This window comes from Labeo rohita, chromosome 9, assembly GCF_022985175.1.
Source record: "Labeo rohita strain BAU-BD-2019 chromosome 9, IGBB_LRoh.1.0, whole genome shotgun sequence".
In the NCBI taxonomy this organism is placed as follows: Eukaryota; Metazoa; Chordata; class Actinopteri; order Cypriniformes; family Cyprinidae; genus Labeo; species Labeo rohita.
The window spans coordinates 1,848,542-1,866,584 of NC_066877.1; the positions used below are offsets into that span (position 1 = coordinate 1,848,542).

The following is an 18,043-nucleotide window of genomic DNA, read 5'->3' on the forward strand; positions in this document are numbered from 1 at the left end:
AATTTGTCTTTCAAAATTGTGCTAAAGGTATCATTTAGTATGTATAATTTAATACTGTATGTGCTAAATGTATAAATTAATGTTACTTACTGTCATTAAGTATATTACATTATACATTATACATCTGTATAATGTGTAGCTATAATTCTAAATAAAACTACATATATATATATATATATATATATATGATAATATTATGATTTAAATTCTAAATATAAAAAAAAAAAAATGTTATATATTTACTTCTAAATAAATTAATAAATTAATCAATAAGATAAATACATCTTTTTTTAAGCCCTATTTTAAAGCATTACAATCCATAAAAGAAAGGAAAGCCCCATGGGAGGGTCAGTTGGTGCACACATGAACACAGTTATGTCAAAATTTTACATTTCCCATCTGTTTTACCACATTGTGTAACTGTTAAGTATTTCCACACATACCTGGAAGCAGCCAGTGCAGGTGTGTGGACCAGATGGAGTGTTTGTCACCCCTCTCTCTGTGTTCAGTATGCCTGTGAACAGATCCAGATGTGCTGTTGGTTTTCCTCTGGTCATCTGGAATTGTCTCGCAAACACAATTTAAGACTCTGTGTAGGATTTTACTGAGGAAATGCTTTAAATTTTGATAGATAAATTTATTAGTTCCACTTTTAGTTATATTCACCCTTAGGTTATCTCACTCTCAAATACATTTTCCATGTATAATACTGAATTAATTTTAACATCCATGTGTGATGTTCTGATTTTTCTGTGTTTGCAGACATCTGAATTAGGGGTGACAGAACATGTGGAAGGAGACCCGTGTAAATTTGCCCTGTGGGTGGGACGCACACCCTCATCCGACAACAAAACTGTTCTCAAGGTACATTATTCACTCAGTTTTAATATTTTATTTACCATTTTATTATTAATAAATTACGTTTAGAGTGGTAAGCATTCATTAACGCATTCCAGTCAGTGAAATACCTTGTGAGCAAAGATTTTCCTAAACATTTCATAAATTTTTCATGGATGCTGTGTGATCCTGCTGTCCTGTTGGAATAAAACATGGGTCTTCTGTTATGTGACTGTTTCTGTGCCAGGCATCCAGTATTGAGGTGAAGCAAGAATGGATTAAAAACATCCGAGAGGTCATCCAGGAAAGAATCATTCACCTGAAGGGGGCGCTAAAAGAACCAATCCATGTTCCCAAAACCCCAGCCAAGCCCCGCAACAACAGCAAGAGGTCAGTCACACTCTGCCAATGCATACTGTACTTACATACTGTACACAGTCATGGAAATCAAATACTGAATCAATTCTTAATATAATCATAATCTCAGCTCTAATTGTTGCTATTTGTAGATTTTGCTTTGCTTGTTGTAATCAGATCATTTGTATGTCGCTTTGGATAAAAGCATCTGCTAAATGTAAATCTGTAGAAAAACTGAAACAAAACGCTACATTCATAAATATTCATAACCATTTATGCATGACAATGAAGGAGGATTATGTTCATGTATAAACATTTGCCATCTTGTCTCTCTTTATGCACGCTCCATACGCTTGTTAAATAAGGATGTGCAGTGAAGCCAATATCTGAATCTATTGCAGTAGCAAAATTATTTGTATCTGTATTCTGATAAAACTGGATGTGGGTTGGGCTTAGAAAGAAAGTTTGTCCAAAATATATGAAAATCCCTTTTTAAAAGGAATTCTATTCTTTATCTAATCAGAATAAGTTGAACTTTCGACTTACCATGGCAAATGGATGCCAAAATGTTCAAAGGGGGTGGGGTAAAATGCCTATAACTCCTGAATGGAATGAGATCTTCGTCAAACTCGGCACACTTACGTAAGATCTCAAGCTGAGGTCACTGAAAAAAAATGTGGAAATTGGCCACTTGGTGGCGCTATAAGAGGGGAATAAATAAGGATAAAAATGGCCATAACTATGCAACCATTTGTCCTATCAACATGAAAATCGTTGTGCACGGTCTTGGTCCAAAGTGACACAAGCATCTATAGGAACATTTGCGTATCTCAAAAAAGTTTGAGCACCTATTACAAGGTTAACGGTGACCAATCGGAGCGAAACTCAGTGGGGCTGTTTGACTCGAGAAATGTGAAAGAAATCATTACATTTTTTGAGGGTGTAAACGTTTGTATATTGCCCGTTTTTCTGATATATTAATATCATATGATAGACCTCCTCGTTCCAAACAACTTTGCCTCTAGAACCACTGCTGTCAATCAAACCGTTTTTTTAAATGATTGAGAAGATGTGAAAAACCTACTTTTCGCTCACTTTACTTTTCACTCAGTCTGTAAAAACGACCGCAGTGCAATTCTTTGGACTTTTGAAATTTACCCTTTGGGAAGCTATAATGAGGTTCTTTAGAAATAGGGGCCTGTCCAAATATACACCAAAGCCTAAAAGCCTAAACAAAAACTCAAAACTACACAAAACCTGCTGAACACAAGCGACTTGAACACAAGTCATTTCAAACAAGCATGCAAAGTTTCAAGGTCGGACCACAGCTGACACTATAACAGTCATAAATGTTATAAAAACATCATATTTCCGTGCACAACGATTTGACAAAAATGCTTTTTAAATAATTGATTTAGGTGGTTTAAGGCTTGCTAAATAATATGTAATGTCTTTTTTCTTATGTGCTTAAATACCTAAAGCGCTTGAACTCGGTAATCGCTGCTTGCAGCTATATTCGATTCGTTCAAATGGCTGATTCATTCAGGAATGAAGTAAATGACTCTCTTTATGAATAGGCCTTTGAATCATTGGTTCACGTGATTTGTTCAAAACACGAATTCATTCAGAAACTAAATACCGCTGTGCACAACAATTCTGATAAGGCTTCAAAGTAATATGTTCTCTGCAAAATTGAGCAAAAACATAATACTGTGTTTAAAATATAACACAGTATCAACTTCTTATTTACTGAACTGTTGTATAAAATCACATTTAAGCTTGTGACAGATAACAAAATCGGGTTATTTCTTATCGGATTAATTTCTATATGATTTGTAAAAAAACATATGATTTTTAGAAAAATGCATGAAGATCCACTCCTAAATATAATAACCAGTGGGGTGTAAGCCATTAATGCAAAAAGGTACGAATGAGATCTTACATATTCATATGAAGTTGTGAATGAAATGAGATTGTGTTGATTCATAGAGTTTACGCTCATTCACTTCACACATCCACTTTTTTGTGTTGTTTATCTAAAATACTGTGATGCTATGTCACCTGACTTACCTTTTTCCAGCAAGAAAACGAAGTAACTGTGTCTAATGAACATTATTATTTGTTACTGATGTAATTTGTTTTGATGTTGTTGTGCTGAATAAAGTTTTTCGCTTCAGGCACATCCCTAATTGAGACTTTGATTTGTGTGTTTGTTTGCAGGGAGGCTGGTGAGGATGCTGACAGTCAGGGAGATGGCAGCAGTCAGCCAGACACCATCTCAATCGCATCCAGAACCTCTCAGAACACTGTAGACAGTGACAAGGTACAAACACACAGATCTGACCTCTGACCTCTGGAGCTGTTCTCTCTGCTACACTTACCTCAGTTGCACTTACTCAATAAAAGCCTTCATTAGTGAATTTACTGAGCTGTGGAATCAAAGGCGGCACATATGGAAAACAATTACCATCAGGTGATAACTAGCCAAACTTTGAGTCATTTAGATATTCTTTATAGACATATTTGCAACTAAATTTTAAAATAAGTTCCAAACTAAATTTAGAACCGTACACTATTCTTTTTTTTTGCCATAGTAAGATATAAAAAGAGTAAGACTAGCGCACTACTAAAAATCAGACCCCCAACTCAGACTCCACCCTCTGAACGGTCATGTGATCAGTGATTGACAGGTGTATGTCACACAGGGTTTCCTGCTTTAGTAATGGAGTAGGGGCTGTCATGCTCCAGCACAGATGATGAGCACAACAGATGTGTTAGACAGTTATGTTTAATCATGAAAAGTCTCTTCAAACTGTGTGCTGGATTCAGCCCTCACAGGAGCTATGAGACACCCTATCAAATCAAAGTAAGGCGCACTGAACACATGTCCTTCCAACAGCACGTGTTTGTGCTGGTGTTTTAAGCAGTTTCACAATAGCTTGTTGTGTTTTATGAGTTGTGCATGTTTGTGTTGTGAGGTTTATTTGTTTTGGAGATGACCGCATCGCTGTGACTTGCTTTTGCTCAGAGGAGAACGTGTGTTACCAACTCTTGACTCTGTTTGGAGGAGTATCATTTCCTCACCAGTTTCCTCTGAGGGCAGAAGATCTTGGTAGGATCTTAAAATACTCTGTGTAATGCACTTACTCTGCTCTGATTGAATTTTACACAACTAAATGTTGACAGTTTTCTGCATTTTTGTGTTGTTTTGTAAAAGAGGAAGCAGCTGAACATATTTATGCTTTAATGGTGTATGTGTGACATAGATTGAGTTTATAATGAGACAGTGGAGTCTCTGAACGCAGTAAATTGTTTTGGGGTGGATCATGATGGCTGACTACTTGAATAATCATCCAGAAACCAACTGGTTGTTTATTGTCGTTGACAAATTAGTTTATCTAGATTTTTTTAAAACTAGTCTTACATCTAAAGCATACTAAACTCTATCATCCCCTTAAACGCTCTCTTTTTTTGTCATCCACAAAAATTTGTCATTGTTGAACAAACACACAGAGAAATAAAGGAGAAAGACTATGAAACATCCAGGGTGTAAAAGATGCACACACATACTGTGCACAATCAGAGAGAGTGAAATGAATGGGAGTCTTTTTGCTTTACTGCAAAAATTATGCTTTAAAATTATTTTAAAAATAAAAACAACAGTAATAATAATGCAAACAAACTAGTTGACGATTAATATAATTGTGGTTAATAATGTACACTGCCCTCCAAAAGTTTGGAAACACCCCTGGCAAACTGGTTTTGGATGATATCAGCATAAATCCTTATCATTTTTTGGTGCAAATACATTAAAGTAACTTGACATTATCATTGAAGACCAGCAAAAATAATTTTCATTTTGATGACATAATAATGGCAATATATACATGTCAAAGTCAGACATGCCCCTTTGCCAGCTGTGAATGAAGATGTTGTTGTTGTTATTGTTGTTTTAAACCAGATGAGAGCAATGTGGTGCAACACATGATTGGAAATTAGTATTCTTTTATTAAATGGGTGGTTGATTGTTATTTCACTTTAGTTAGTGTGTAATGTTGCTGTTTGAGCATAAACAATATCTGCAAAGGTACAATGCTGCAAATTGAGATATTGTCCAACAAGCTACTTCCCAGGTTGGTAACATCACAAACCCTGAAATTGACATAAACCCCGCCCCTGGGATCATGCAACAAAGGGGGCGAGGCCATGTTGTGCTGCTTTAGAAGAGGAAGAGTTGTTGCCATGCTGTCAAAACTAGGGGTGCATGAAAAAATCTATTCATATATGAATCGCGATTCTGTCTTCTAACGATTCTAATGGATTCACAAGTTTTAAAAATCAATGTTCTAAAGCAGCAGTTCTCAGTCCTGTTCCTTGCGTCCCCCCCTGCTCTGCACACACTCTGCTCTGCATCTCTCTCTCGAGTCCTTGCTTTAACTCCAACGCTAAAGTGCCCTTTTGGTCCGAGGGTCCTGTAAGAGCGGTGCTTGCACAGGTTATGCGCGATCCTCTTTTCTCTAATATTCTCTGAGTCTCATTCGAGCTCAAATTGATAAGCAATATTGTTGATGCCATTGTTTACAATACAACCGGAGCACATGCCACTGAGGTAAGAAATTTGGTGAATCACAACACACTGGGCCAGCTAACCAATCTGAGCCCATTGCGTATTTCTGAGGGAGGGGCTTCACAAAACCAAGATATCAACAGAGCATTCATAGGAGAAGGGAGAGAGCAATATATATATATATATATATATATATATATAAACTGTTACAAAAAAGGCTCAATTGTCAGGCTCAAAAAATGGCCAAGCACAATTATTTAGCAACTTTGAAGGGGTAAATAAGATTTAAAAAATGACCACAAACAGACAAAGTGTGACCTTTTTTATTTTTGTATTTATTTATTTATTTATTTATTTATTTCATCAGCCTAAGAGGTCTGAAATACTTTTTGTAATAAATGTCTTCTATATCTGTTAACTGAAAGGCTTTGGTTGGCATCCATATATGACATCAAATTGGTGTCTGTTGATAATGACCCTAAACTTGCCTAATTATACAGGCCGTCCTTAAAACCAAGCTATTTAGGCATTCAGTTATTCAACCCACTGACTAGACCCAGTGGTAAATTAGAAAATTAAGTTTTGACCTGTGTGAGCACTGATACACTGAGTCTGTTTCTGCCTGTTTGTCGTTTCTCAACAAGGGTTAAGCCACGGTCACACTAGACTTGAGCATGCGAAATTCTCTCAGACACTGCAACGATCATGATGTGACGTCATGCTCTGCAGCGTCTTCTTAAACACTTAAATTAAAAAATTCAAAAACATACAATCTACTCTACTTCCCTACGGCGCTACAGTTTTAAATTTATGTTCTTTTAATTCAGCTACAAGGTCATGCTGTGATGTATCAGTCTGCTGTTGGCCACACGGTTTCACCTGATATGAATTCACAGGTCAGAGTTCACCAAGCTTAAGCTTTTGAAACTTTCCACATATGCTCACGTTTCCGGTCTGATGCATTTGCATGCATACGAAAGGAAGTTAATGGAACAAAAAGTGCAGTGTAACCGCCTCTTTAATATGTCTGTTGGTCTTGTAGTTAAGGGCTCATAATAAATTATTTTGTCTAGATATTGAAGATGTTCAAAGTGTTTATATGCTGTAATGTAACATGTGCATGCTGCTATCACACAGGTTTATCTTTTAAAAGTGAATAATGACTGTTTCCACACAGGTCTCCTGAACGTCCTAGTGCAGTACTAAGCGGAAGTCAGTACTCTGTTGTTTTCAGGCTGATGTGAGCTCAGGACACAATGTGTGTGTGTGTGGTGTGTCTCTCTGGAATAAGAGTTTCCTTCATTCACACACAACAGCTCAGGGTCTGTTTATTACTGTACGCTGCGGAAATCACATTCATCATACTGCATAATGATGCTTTTATCTGTACAGCTCAGTGCTGAACGCATGTCACAAGACCATCATACCACATTAGACATTTCTTGCTGAATTCATCTTCAAGATAAAACTGTATTTATTTTATTTTTTTTTTTAATGTGCAGTTTTCCCCTGTGGTTATGGAATAATTTTTAAAGCAAATGTGAGTTGTGACAGATGTTTTCTTAGTAGATGGTCCATATGTCTTTGATTTAAATCACTCGCAACAGCAAGAGTCACACAATCATTCTTACATTGCGATTGAAACCATGTGCTATCGGATTTAAGGTGTTCACATACTAACTGTTCATGTCAGATTAGTTTGTACAGTATGTACTGTATGGCAGGACCTCAACATGGAGCAGGATTGTTTTGCAAGCAATTCTAAATGTTCCTGAAAGTTGCTTCACAATGGTGTATCACATGGGTTAAAGTTCACCTGATTTGAAAAATCAGCAAAATCCAAAAATCAACTAAACAATGACACTTACAGTAATTGCAGAAAGCACAAACTTTGTAATTAAAATGACCCTTAAATGTGATGTAATAAGCACAGTTGTAGTAAAGATCCATTTCCAAAAGCACAAACGTAAAATAGCATTTGATAGTTTGTGAACTTCAAGACATTTAATAGAATTAGAACATTTAATTTATGTTCTTATTTATTTATTTATTTATTTATTTATTTATTTATTTATTTATTTATTTAAAGACAAATCCGGACACTTAAAACACAGCAAAAGGTGTTCACCAATGAGTCGAGCAACATTACTGAGCCTTTAACCGCTCCTGAACACTGAATTCAACCAATCAGAGACGCTTCAGAAAGGGAGACAGAGGGTGGGAGGGAGAAGAGAGAAAGCAAGGACAGATATAGTCGTGGAAGGAGGACAGATAAGTCGTCATGTCAAAGTGGATGAGTTTTAAACTTTTCAAAGAGAGCAGTCGTGTAAGTGAGCTTTATCTGATTGTTTCTATTTCTTTCTTGAGTCTATAAGCCAAGTGTAGTGTAATGATCTCTGTGTGTGTGTTAGAGAGAGAAAGAGAAAGAGAGAGACAGAGGGATATCAGGGCTTTATTGACAGAGTGTGTGAGCCGGTTGTCTGTGATCATGCTTGTTGAAGGTGTGGAGAGGTATTTTTTTTGTGAGTGCTGTGCTTTGAAACTAGGTGTTATTTTCCATGTTATAAGTTGTATTAATTTAAAATGCAGTATGTGAGTAGAGTTTTATTGAAGCACAACAGCTGTCCCTCAGATGTTAGTTTTTATATTGTGTACATATATGTATGTGTCAGTCAGTACTACAGCATTCCATTAGGACATTTACATGTTACAGTGAGGCTGATGTCAATGCCAGGAAGTGGATTATTAACAAAGTTGACTCATACTGACATAATTTTCCAAACACACCCTCTTTATTACTATCATATTTAGCGATAGTTCACCTAGAAATGAAAACTGTGTTATTTACTCTCCCTTATGTCTATCCAAGCATTTTGAATTTGAAATAATTTGGCTTTCTTATTTCTGGAGAACACAAAAGGAGATGTTTTGAAAAATGTTCCTGATGATCTTTTCCAAAGAAAGAAAAAAAGTAGACAGTAAGTAGGGCTGTCAAACAATTAATCATGTTTAATCGTAATTAATCGCATGCAAGTTTGTGTTTACATATGTTATTAGGGGTGTAACTGCTCACAAAATTCATGGTTCGGTTCGATACAACACAGTGGTGTCATGCTACGTTTTCAGTACAGGAAAAAAAAAAATGGCAGAGAAATTTTTAACTAACGTCATGAATTATTCTTGAAAGTAAGTGAAAGTAAAATGTGAAAAGTAAAATGTGCATGGGATATTCAAGACATTTAAAAGCAAATAAAAGTGAGGAAAAGGGAAAAACTCTGAAACTTGCCTTGTTGAGCACAGTTGCACTGAGAACAATATATATTTTACACACTTTAAGCTCTATTATTTTCCAAATGTAATAGGATTGTTCCAACATACTAAACCTAAAGCCTCGTACCGAATGGTTCAATACAAATACGTGTATCGTTACACCCCTATTAATTATGTATATATAAATACACACATATACTGTAATAAAAAAAAAACAGATTTAAGCAAATCTCAGCTAAAAATCTGAGCCGTAGCTTTGAAATATTAATTGCGTTCAATGCATTCAAATATGTGTACTCATGTGTTTTAAATATATAGCAAAATAATTGGGCAAAAAATCTTTATTTGTTAAAATCGGTTTCAAAATATATTTATGGATTTTTTTATACCAATATATACCAATATTTTTGACTTTGTTTTTTAATTTATTTATTGTTTTTTTTTTTGGACATTTCCTAAGATGTATTTTGAAAATATATTTTGTTCTTCATATATTTAACTAAGTTTATTTGTTGTCTATAACACGACTGAACTTATAACACATTTGAATACAAATCAGCAAGATACATACTTTACTTTACAATTACAATAATTTTAAAATAATAGCTTTGATCTCACCATCCACATTTGTACATCTAGCCTAAATGTTAGAGTTACTGTAAGACTGGAAATGTATTTTCTTGCCTTGAAATATATTTTGAAATATATTTTGGTATATGAAAACTGAAAGAAAATATATTAGTTTTAAAAATATATTTCATTGAGCTTCACTGTTTAAAACATATATTTAAAATATATTGTGGCCAGATTATTTATTTATTTATTTATTTATTTGCTGTATGGAATATAATTGTTTTTCACATGTCTAATAACAAAAAATGGATTATGTGACGTGGATATCTTCTGTTTATAAGTTCTAGATGTCATTGTGTCTGATATTTGTGTAGCTTCGCAAGTAATCATTTGCAATTGTGATATTGTAAACAGAGATTAAACTGGATGGAAAGCAGTGTTTAGACAGTTCAGATAATTGTCCTTTGTATCTGCTTTATTGTCTGTTTGGCACCTGTATGTGTGGAAGCGGCACGTCTGCCTGCAATCCTCAGCGTGAAAATGCACAGGCTCTTGATACTGCTTAGAGAATCCTTAGATCTCCATGATAAAGCCCTGCAATCTGTGAGACCTTTCACATCAAGCACATGTGACGTTGATGTCCTTTCTGACGAGTGATACTCTCCTTCTGAGACCCCAAATTACCTAGCAACTCGCCTTTCCTCTCGATCACTACGGCGACCTGACACTCTGCCAAGCAGATGGTGCGAGAGTGAAGCAGACTGAACACATCTGCCGAACACTGACCAAAACTAGATCCTCAATCATATATATCTAAAAAAAAAAAAAAAAAAACTCCCTGCCTAAAGTGTTTGTAAAGTCAAGTGCTTAACTACACTCTCAGGAAGAAAAGGTACAGAAGTTGTCACTGGGGTGGTACCTTTTTAAAAGGTACACTTTTGTACTTTTTAAGCACTAATGTGTACACCTTAGGTACTAATATGTACCTTCAAGGTACCAGTATGGACCCTTTAGGCCCAAAGGTGTACCTTTTGAAAAAGCCCCTTTTATTTTGTTTTATTTTATTTTATTTATTTTTTCATTTTCATTTTTCTGGATTTCGTTTTTTTTTTTTTTTTTTTTTTTTTTTTTTCCTCTCTAGTCTCTGTTTTAATGGTTAAATTAAAAATATTTATCAGAAAGACAGTAATGTCTAATTAATTGAAATCATGAAATGTATATAATTTAACAGCAATTTATTAAATGTTTAACAAAAGTTACATTTTTAAGGCCCTATGAAGTACGTTTGTTTATTTATTTATTTAAAATACAGTTTTCTTATTACCAAATCTGTGTTTTCCATAAATTTTCTGGATTCCATTTTCATTCAATTTTAATAATCAAAAGCATCCCTAATTAATTGATTTTAATAATATAAATATTTATTAAACATAAAAATATATATTATGTTATTTATATATTTTTTTCCCAGAAAGACTATGTTGTGTATTTACATTTTCTAGTAAATTAATTCTGGTAAATAAATTTTCTCCTAAATATTCCTTCATAATCATAATCATTTTATTAGTGGTAGCAGTACTATCATTACATTGAGTAATATATTTCTGTCACAGTTTCTTCAAGTTAAACCAAACTTTTATTTTGACGGGTTGCTGTGAAGACCTTTAGTTTCTGTTTGTATATGATATAATGATCAAAAGAAACGGTACTGACTTACTTTTGATAAGTTCACCCAAAATTTGACAAATGCCGTGACATTCCACATTATACAGTTGATTACATTTTTTTAGTCTGGATTCCGTGATTCCGTCCACGTTTTCTGCATCACGGAAATCAAAGGGCTCCATTTGTCTCTCATTGTTCAGGTTGACGTTTTCCTTTAATCTATTAACATCCGTTGAGTATAAATAAGTTATAAATAGGTACAGTATTTTATTTTTGTCTTTATTTAAGTCTTCGAAGTACATCCCTGCTAGGTTAAAATGCTTTTTGAATTAATAATCTAACAGTGTGATTAGGATCACTGCAGTATACAGTATATGGATTATATTGCACAGACTCATTCTGGTGTCTAGTTCTGTAATCTTCACACAGTCTGGATGGAAATGAACTCTAATTAAACATTGACCAATGACCTGCTGTGACTCTGAGAACTGTCATCTGGGAAAGTTTTGGGCATTTACTCACTTACTCGTTTTGCACTTCTTTCTGCTGGTTTGGATCTAAGCGTTGGCTTTGTGCTGTGTTTGGACTCTTCTGTCAGTGTTTGTGTGGTTTGTGCGGCTGATGGTGTGGTGTTGAGTAATATCAGCTGGAGTTGGATTAAACAGCACCTGCTCTCTCCATTCTCAGTCCGCATGGTGCCTTGTGATGTCAGCATGACATCATGTCCTAGTTTGTAATTTGTACATTTTGTCTTGTGAAAGTGTGTGGACCTGACTGGGTTATTGTGGACACAGGTGTCCTAAGAAAGTAATCACAACGTTATCACATGAACGTAATGCAGTAATGGGATTTTCACAGATTTTCATGATTTATTGTTTGATATGTTTGTTAAAATGACACTTTTGGAAAAAAATAAAATAAATTTTATTACCATGAATAAAATTACTAACTTAACGACTTTATTTAATTAGAATTTCTTCTTCGCAATATTACTTTGAATTTCCACAGTACTGTCAAACTAAATATTTCATGTTTCTCTTATAAGTCATTCATATGGTATATATTATGTACATAAGGGGCAGAACCTTGCCTGTTCTGCCTGTGACCGTGCGACTCTATTACATGTGACAGGGGTTCGTCATTACATAACCAGCACAGTCTCACAGTGCATTCATTGAGAGTTTCCTTATAATGGCTGTATAATTATTTACCTGTAACAATTTGGCTCATAGTTCATACAGTGAAACAGGGACTTGTAAGAAAGCGGCACTTCTAATCAGTTTGCTGAATGTGATTTAGAGTCTTATCAGCCATTGCATATCATGTAAATAAATTAATTTCAGTTGGTCAGTCCAGAAAAAAATACTTGTTTTGATTTGGACTCATTTCTGATCATGTAGTCATAGCCATAAAAAAATCAATCTTTAAACAAACTGAAATAAAATGTTATATAATTAGTATATTTTAGCTGGTTGCCCATACAACAATGCTCATGTTCATTTAATTTTAAATGTACAGTGTTATGCAAGTTTGAGAACCCCTTGCAGAAACTGAAAATGTGAATAATTTTAACAAAATAAAAGAGATCAAACAAAAATTTTTTTTTTTTTTTTTTTTTTTTTTAAATTTAGTACAGTCCTGAGTAAGATATTTTTCATAAAAGATGTTTACATATATTAACACTTTTTTTTTTTTTTTTCTGAGTCCCTTGTTTGTTTTGAACAGTAAAACTGAGCACTGTTCTTCAGAAAAATCCTCCAGGTCCTGCAGATTCTTCAGTTTTCCAGCATCTTTTGCATATTTGAACCCTTTCCAGCAGTGACTGTATGATTTTGAGATCCATCTTTCACACTGAGGACAACTGAAGGACACAACTGTTAAAAAAGGTTCAAACATTTACTGATGCTTAAGAAGGAAAAACAATGCATTAAGAGCTGGGGGTGAAAACGTTTTTGATTTTGAAGAGAAAGGTAAATTGTACTTAATTTGTTTTCCAGTAAACATGCAAGTGTCTTCTGTTGCTTCTGAAGGGCAGTACTAAATGGGAAAATATATATATTTAAACAAAATAAGAAAAATTTGGACGTCTTCATCCTGTTCAAAAATTTTTACCCCCTGACTCTTAATGCATCCTGTTTCTTTCTGGAGCATCAGTAAATGTTTGAACCTTTTTTTAATAGTTGTGTTTGAGTCCCTCAATTGTCCTCAGTGTGAAAGATGGATCTCAAAATCATACAGTCACTGCTGGAAAGGGTTCAAATATGCAAAAGATGCTGGAAAACAAAAATTTGCAGGACCTGGAGGATTTTTCTGAAGAACAGTGCTCAGTTTAACCGTTCAGAACAAACAAGGGACTCATGAACAACTATAACTAAACAAAAAAACAGTAGATCGTCCAGGTAACCACACACAGTATTAAGAACCAAGGGTTCCCAAACTTTTAAAGGGGGGGTTATGCTCCTGAGACCTAATGGAGTTCTCAATTCAGTTTAGTTTAACTTTGTCTCATATGTTTCTCCTAAAATTCTTCAATAGAAATAAAAATAGACACAAATGACAGCTGATGGTGACTCTGTTCATACTGAGATCTTGTGAGTATGCTGGCAAATCTGAATACAAAAACCAGGAGATGTTTGAATAGAAAACAGTTAAAAGATAATAAAATCAAGATGAAACCACTTTAGTGACCAATTTTACTTCCATAAACTACTGAAAATCTAAATGAGTCCACTTTTTTTTATTTTGACTCCCATTTGGGCTTTTCTTCTGCTTCTTTCTTATGGCTGTCTTTAAAAAAATGCATTAAATAAACACATTTTCATCTTTTTATCTGTTGGTCTTCTCTAAATCTAAAGATATGTTTCTGTCTGTGTGCAGCGATCAAACTAAGACTGATAGTCGAGTACATGTGGGTGCGGAGCTGTAGTTCCCAGTAGGACAATGTTCACTAGTTTATTTGAAAATGAGCTTTGATTGCTTCTGCTGTTAAGGCATGCGTCTCAGAAGCTTTCCCTGGTAGATGGAGGAAACAGGCACATATACAGGAAATGCAGATATGTATCAAATGGCCGCATGCCACATCTCGGTGAGATTGGAGGAGTTTGTGTTTGATGGTACTGACCTTTTTTTTTTTTTTTTTTTTTTTTTTTTTTTTTTTTTTGGAGTGCAGGTTACTTGTCAGTTACTTGTCTGTTTTTTGGTTATTAAAGAGCTCTTCTTGATTTGCTGAATCATTCAGCAGATGTGTGAGTCTTAATGCATGTGATTAACACCTGTTTGTGCCTCCATCCATCTGAGTCTTTGAGCAGAGAATCCTTTAATAATGTTTTATTATTAGGCATGTTTGCAGCTTATTGAACCATTCATGTTTTCTTCAGAAAAAGTTCAAGTGCATATGGTTTGGTGTGTGACTGTGTTCTGGTTTGTCAGGTCGTCCAGCAGATGTCTGTGTGTTAATGTATGTGATGAACTCCACCTGTTTTCTGAGCAGATGATCCTCTGATGTTGAATAATTCTGACAGAGATTTGACCTGCATAACCAGCACTTTCTCTTTTCATTTCCTCTGTTTATCTGTCTTTCATTAGTTTGGGAGGGCCTGTTTTTTTCTCACTGTGATGAAACACAAATATGCATGTACTGTATATTGTTTATTAGGGGTGTGACTGCTTATGACTACACAGTTGTTATAATGTGCATTTGTGTGTGTTTACAGCATGTTTATTTATTTATTTCTACAAAAATACACTGTGACCCAGCTGAGTTAGCCCATGTTTTTCAGTCCTTTTTAATATGCTTATGGTAGACATTGGTGACATTTGAGAAAAGTATAGGCTAATTCTTAACTTGATTTTTTAATTATTTGCATTTAGAAAGAAAGAAAGAGTCTCAGCAAAGAAAAAAGGAAGGTTTTGTCAAAACATTTACTCAAAGCCCAATAAGCAGTTCCTAGTCACACCTCTGACCTTATATGTGATACCTTTACAGCTGACTTTTGACAACCCTGTTAAACACCAATTACAATGGGACACATGGGCTTACCAAAAACATAGATGTACATGTAGCCATGTTTTCAGTCTTTTTGCTGTTAATATTTGAGAGCTTGAGAAGCTGTAAAACTGATAACAGATGTAGACTCTGAGCAGAGTTCATGTTCACTAGTGTAGCCAGCAGCCATAATGTCCCCTTACACTATCACGCACACTGTTCACTGTTTCTGTCATTACTGACATGCCACATCTGATCAGGAATCAGTTTCCTGTTTGTGAAGAGTCCCTTCTGTAACAGATGAAGACGTCCTCCTTCGTATCTCTCATTCTCGATCTCTGTTTTTCTGCCTGTGTATCTTTTTTCACTTCTGAGTGTAGTAAACACAATTTTTACTTTGTTTTTTTTTTGTTTTTTTACACTTTTGAATTTGTACATCTATTCTATCAGTTTGTCTTTAAATAAAATGTGAAAAAAGATCAATTAACATTAAAAGAAATCATTCTGTTTCTCTGTTTTGTTCTCCAGCTCTCTGGAGGGTGTGAGCTGACGGTGGTCCTGCAGGACTTCACGGCGAGCGGCGCTTCTGAGCTCAGCATCCAGACCGGTCAGACGGTGGAGCTGTTGGAGCGGCCCAGCGACCGGCCGGGATGGTGTCTGGTACGGACCACAGACAAGACCCCTCCACAGGAGGGACTGGTGCCCAGCAGTGCTCTCTGTATCTCTCACTCTCGCAGCAGTGTGGAGATGGACTGCTTTTTCCCAGCAGGCAAAGGTAAGAGTGGGCTTTTCTCAATCGACAAAAAGATTCCCTGTTCTGCTCTTGTGATTAGTAGATGCTAAACATATGATTTATGTACATAAACATTCATTAGCATTTTTCTTTGCTTTGAGTATTATACAGTACTGTTCAAAAGTTTGGGGTCAGTAAGATAATTATAAAAAAAAGTCTCTTCTGCTCACCAAGGCTACATTTATTTAAATAGAAAATACAGTAAAAATAGTAATAATATGAAATATTATTATAATTTAAATGAACTGTTTTCTATGTCAATATATTGTAAAATGTAATTTATTCCTGTGATGCAAAGCTGAATTTTCAGCATCATTACTCCAGTCTGTCACATGATCCTTCTGAAATCATTCTAATATGCTGATTTGCTGTTCAAAAAACATTTATTATTTTTATCAGTGTTAGGGTTAGCGTCATATTTTGTGAAAACAGTGGTACTTTTTGCCTCAAATTTCAAAAGAACAGCATTTCTTTGGAGGGGAGACACTGCAGGCAAAAACACTGTCTTTTAATGCACCTGTCAAGTTTGAGATTTTTGGGGTTTTGGTTTTTTTTTTTTTTTTTTTTTTTTTTTTTTTTAAGTGTTTTTTTTTTTTTTAGACTATTGGAAAGAAAACATTCAAAATACACTGTTAAGTGTTTCTTTTATAGCTCTTATTTCAATTACAATACATATTTTTAAAGGCCGTTTTCCCAAAATTAGCTTTTTCTTCTACACTGAGCCAAAAGCAGGGTTTCCGTGGGTCTTAAAAAAGTCTTAAAAAGTCTTAAAACACTTCTGAAAAGGTTTTGAAGAGGTCTTAAATCAGAGCAACAATTCTTAAATTAATATAATCATGGCATTAATTTTCGTGAGGGATTGTTTCCTCATGTGTTTAATTGTAAAGTGAAGCAAAAGTGTAATTTCTGTGCTACATGGCTTAGGTCGCTCAATACTCATTAAACAATACACGGTAGATGGCAGTGTGTGCTGCTTCATCTGTCAGTCACCTGAAAAAGATAAAAAGTCGTTTTTATTTATTTATTTTTTTTAGAGAACAGTCAATACAAATAAAACCGAATGACACTCGCATCACAGATCAGATTTCATTTATCACTTGAAGAGTCGAGCTGACTGACAAGAAGAGAGAGGTGAGACCATGAGACTATGGCTGAAGAGTTTAAAAACAAAATGCAAAAGTGCCTGTTTTAAAAATATTTAGGATTTTAAAAAGCCTGTTGACTTTATCTAATGTGATAGTGGAAGTTTTCATATTTATTTGGTTACACAGTAGCTGGAGGGTGGCGCCTCAGACCAAAACACAACATGACAACATCAACATCAGTTGAGGGCTGCAACTTTCACTTTTAAATGACAATATCCTGGCCGGACCACTGTTGTCAGTGATATAAGTATTTGAAATGAACATGATTTCTTAATGTCTAGTGACATGTCAGGGCCATTTTATGATTAACTGAAATAAATTTCTTACATACGGTTCCTTTAATTAAATAATGCATCATTTGCATATTTAAACCTAACATTTTAAAAACCTTGTAATGCAGAAAATGTTTGCAATTATCAATGTAATTGATAATCAACTGGGTAAGTAAGGCGATAACTATTAGTTATTTTTGTTTACCCTATTTACCTGTAGTGTTTCGTGTTATAGAAATCTTTTGTACCATTGTGAATGTCGCCTTTGTCACTTTTGATTAATTCAGTGTGTCTTTGCTAAATAAAAGTATTAATTTCTTTAAAAAAATATATCTTACTGGCCCCAAACGTTTGAAAGATATGAAGGAAAATTTTCATCTCATAAATGACTTTGCATTCGATTTTTGGAAATAACTTCTTGATATTACTTCTGTTTTATTTATTGAGTGCTTTGCATTATGGGATAGAATGTTCAGTGCAGTCTGCAGTATGCTAGCATAAAGTTTTAGATCAAATTTGTATTTTTACAGTTATAAAATACAAAAAATTAAGTCAAGTGTGTCCAAACCTTTGACTGGT

The 18,043-nt window shown here is 34.7% G+C and overlaps 1 protein-coding gene across 3 annotated transcripts in view; it reads left to right on the forward strand.

The window, feature by feature from the left end:
* kalrna (kalirin RhoGEF kinase a) overlaps nt 1–18,043 on the forward strand; it is a 211,187-nt gene that overhangs the window by 148,259 nt on the left and 44,885 nt on the right. For all 3 annotated transcript variants that reach the window (XM_051120073.1, XM_051120074.1, XM_051120075.1), the window contains exons 31-34: nt 763–864; nt 1,085–1,227; nt 3,415–3,517; nt 15,783–16,029. In XM_051120073.1, the coding sequence (XP_050976030.1) occupies nt 763–864; nt 1,085–1,227; nt 3,415–3,517; nt 15,783–16,029 (595 nt within the window). The remainder of the gene's footprint in view (nt 1–762; nt 865–1,084; nt 1,228–3,414; nt 3,518–15,782; nt 16,030–18,043) is intronic.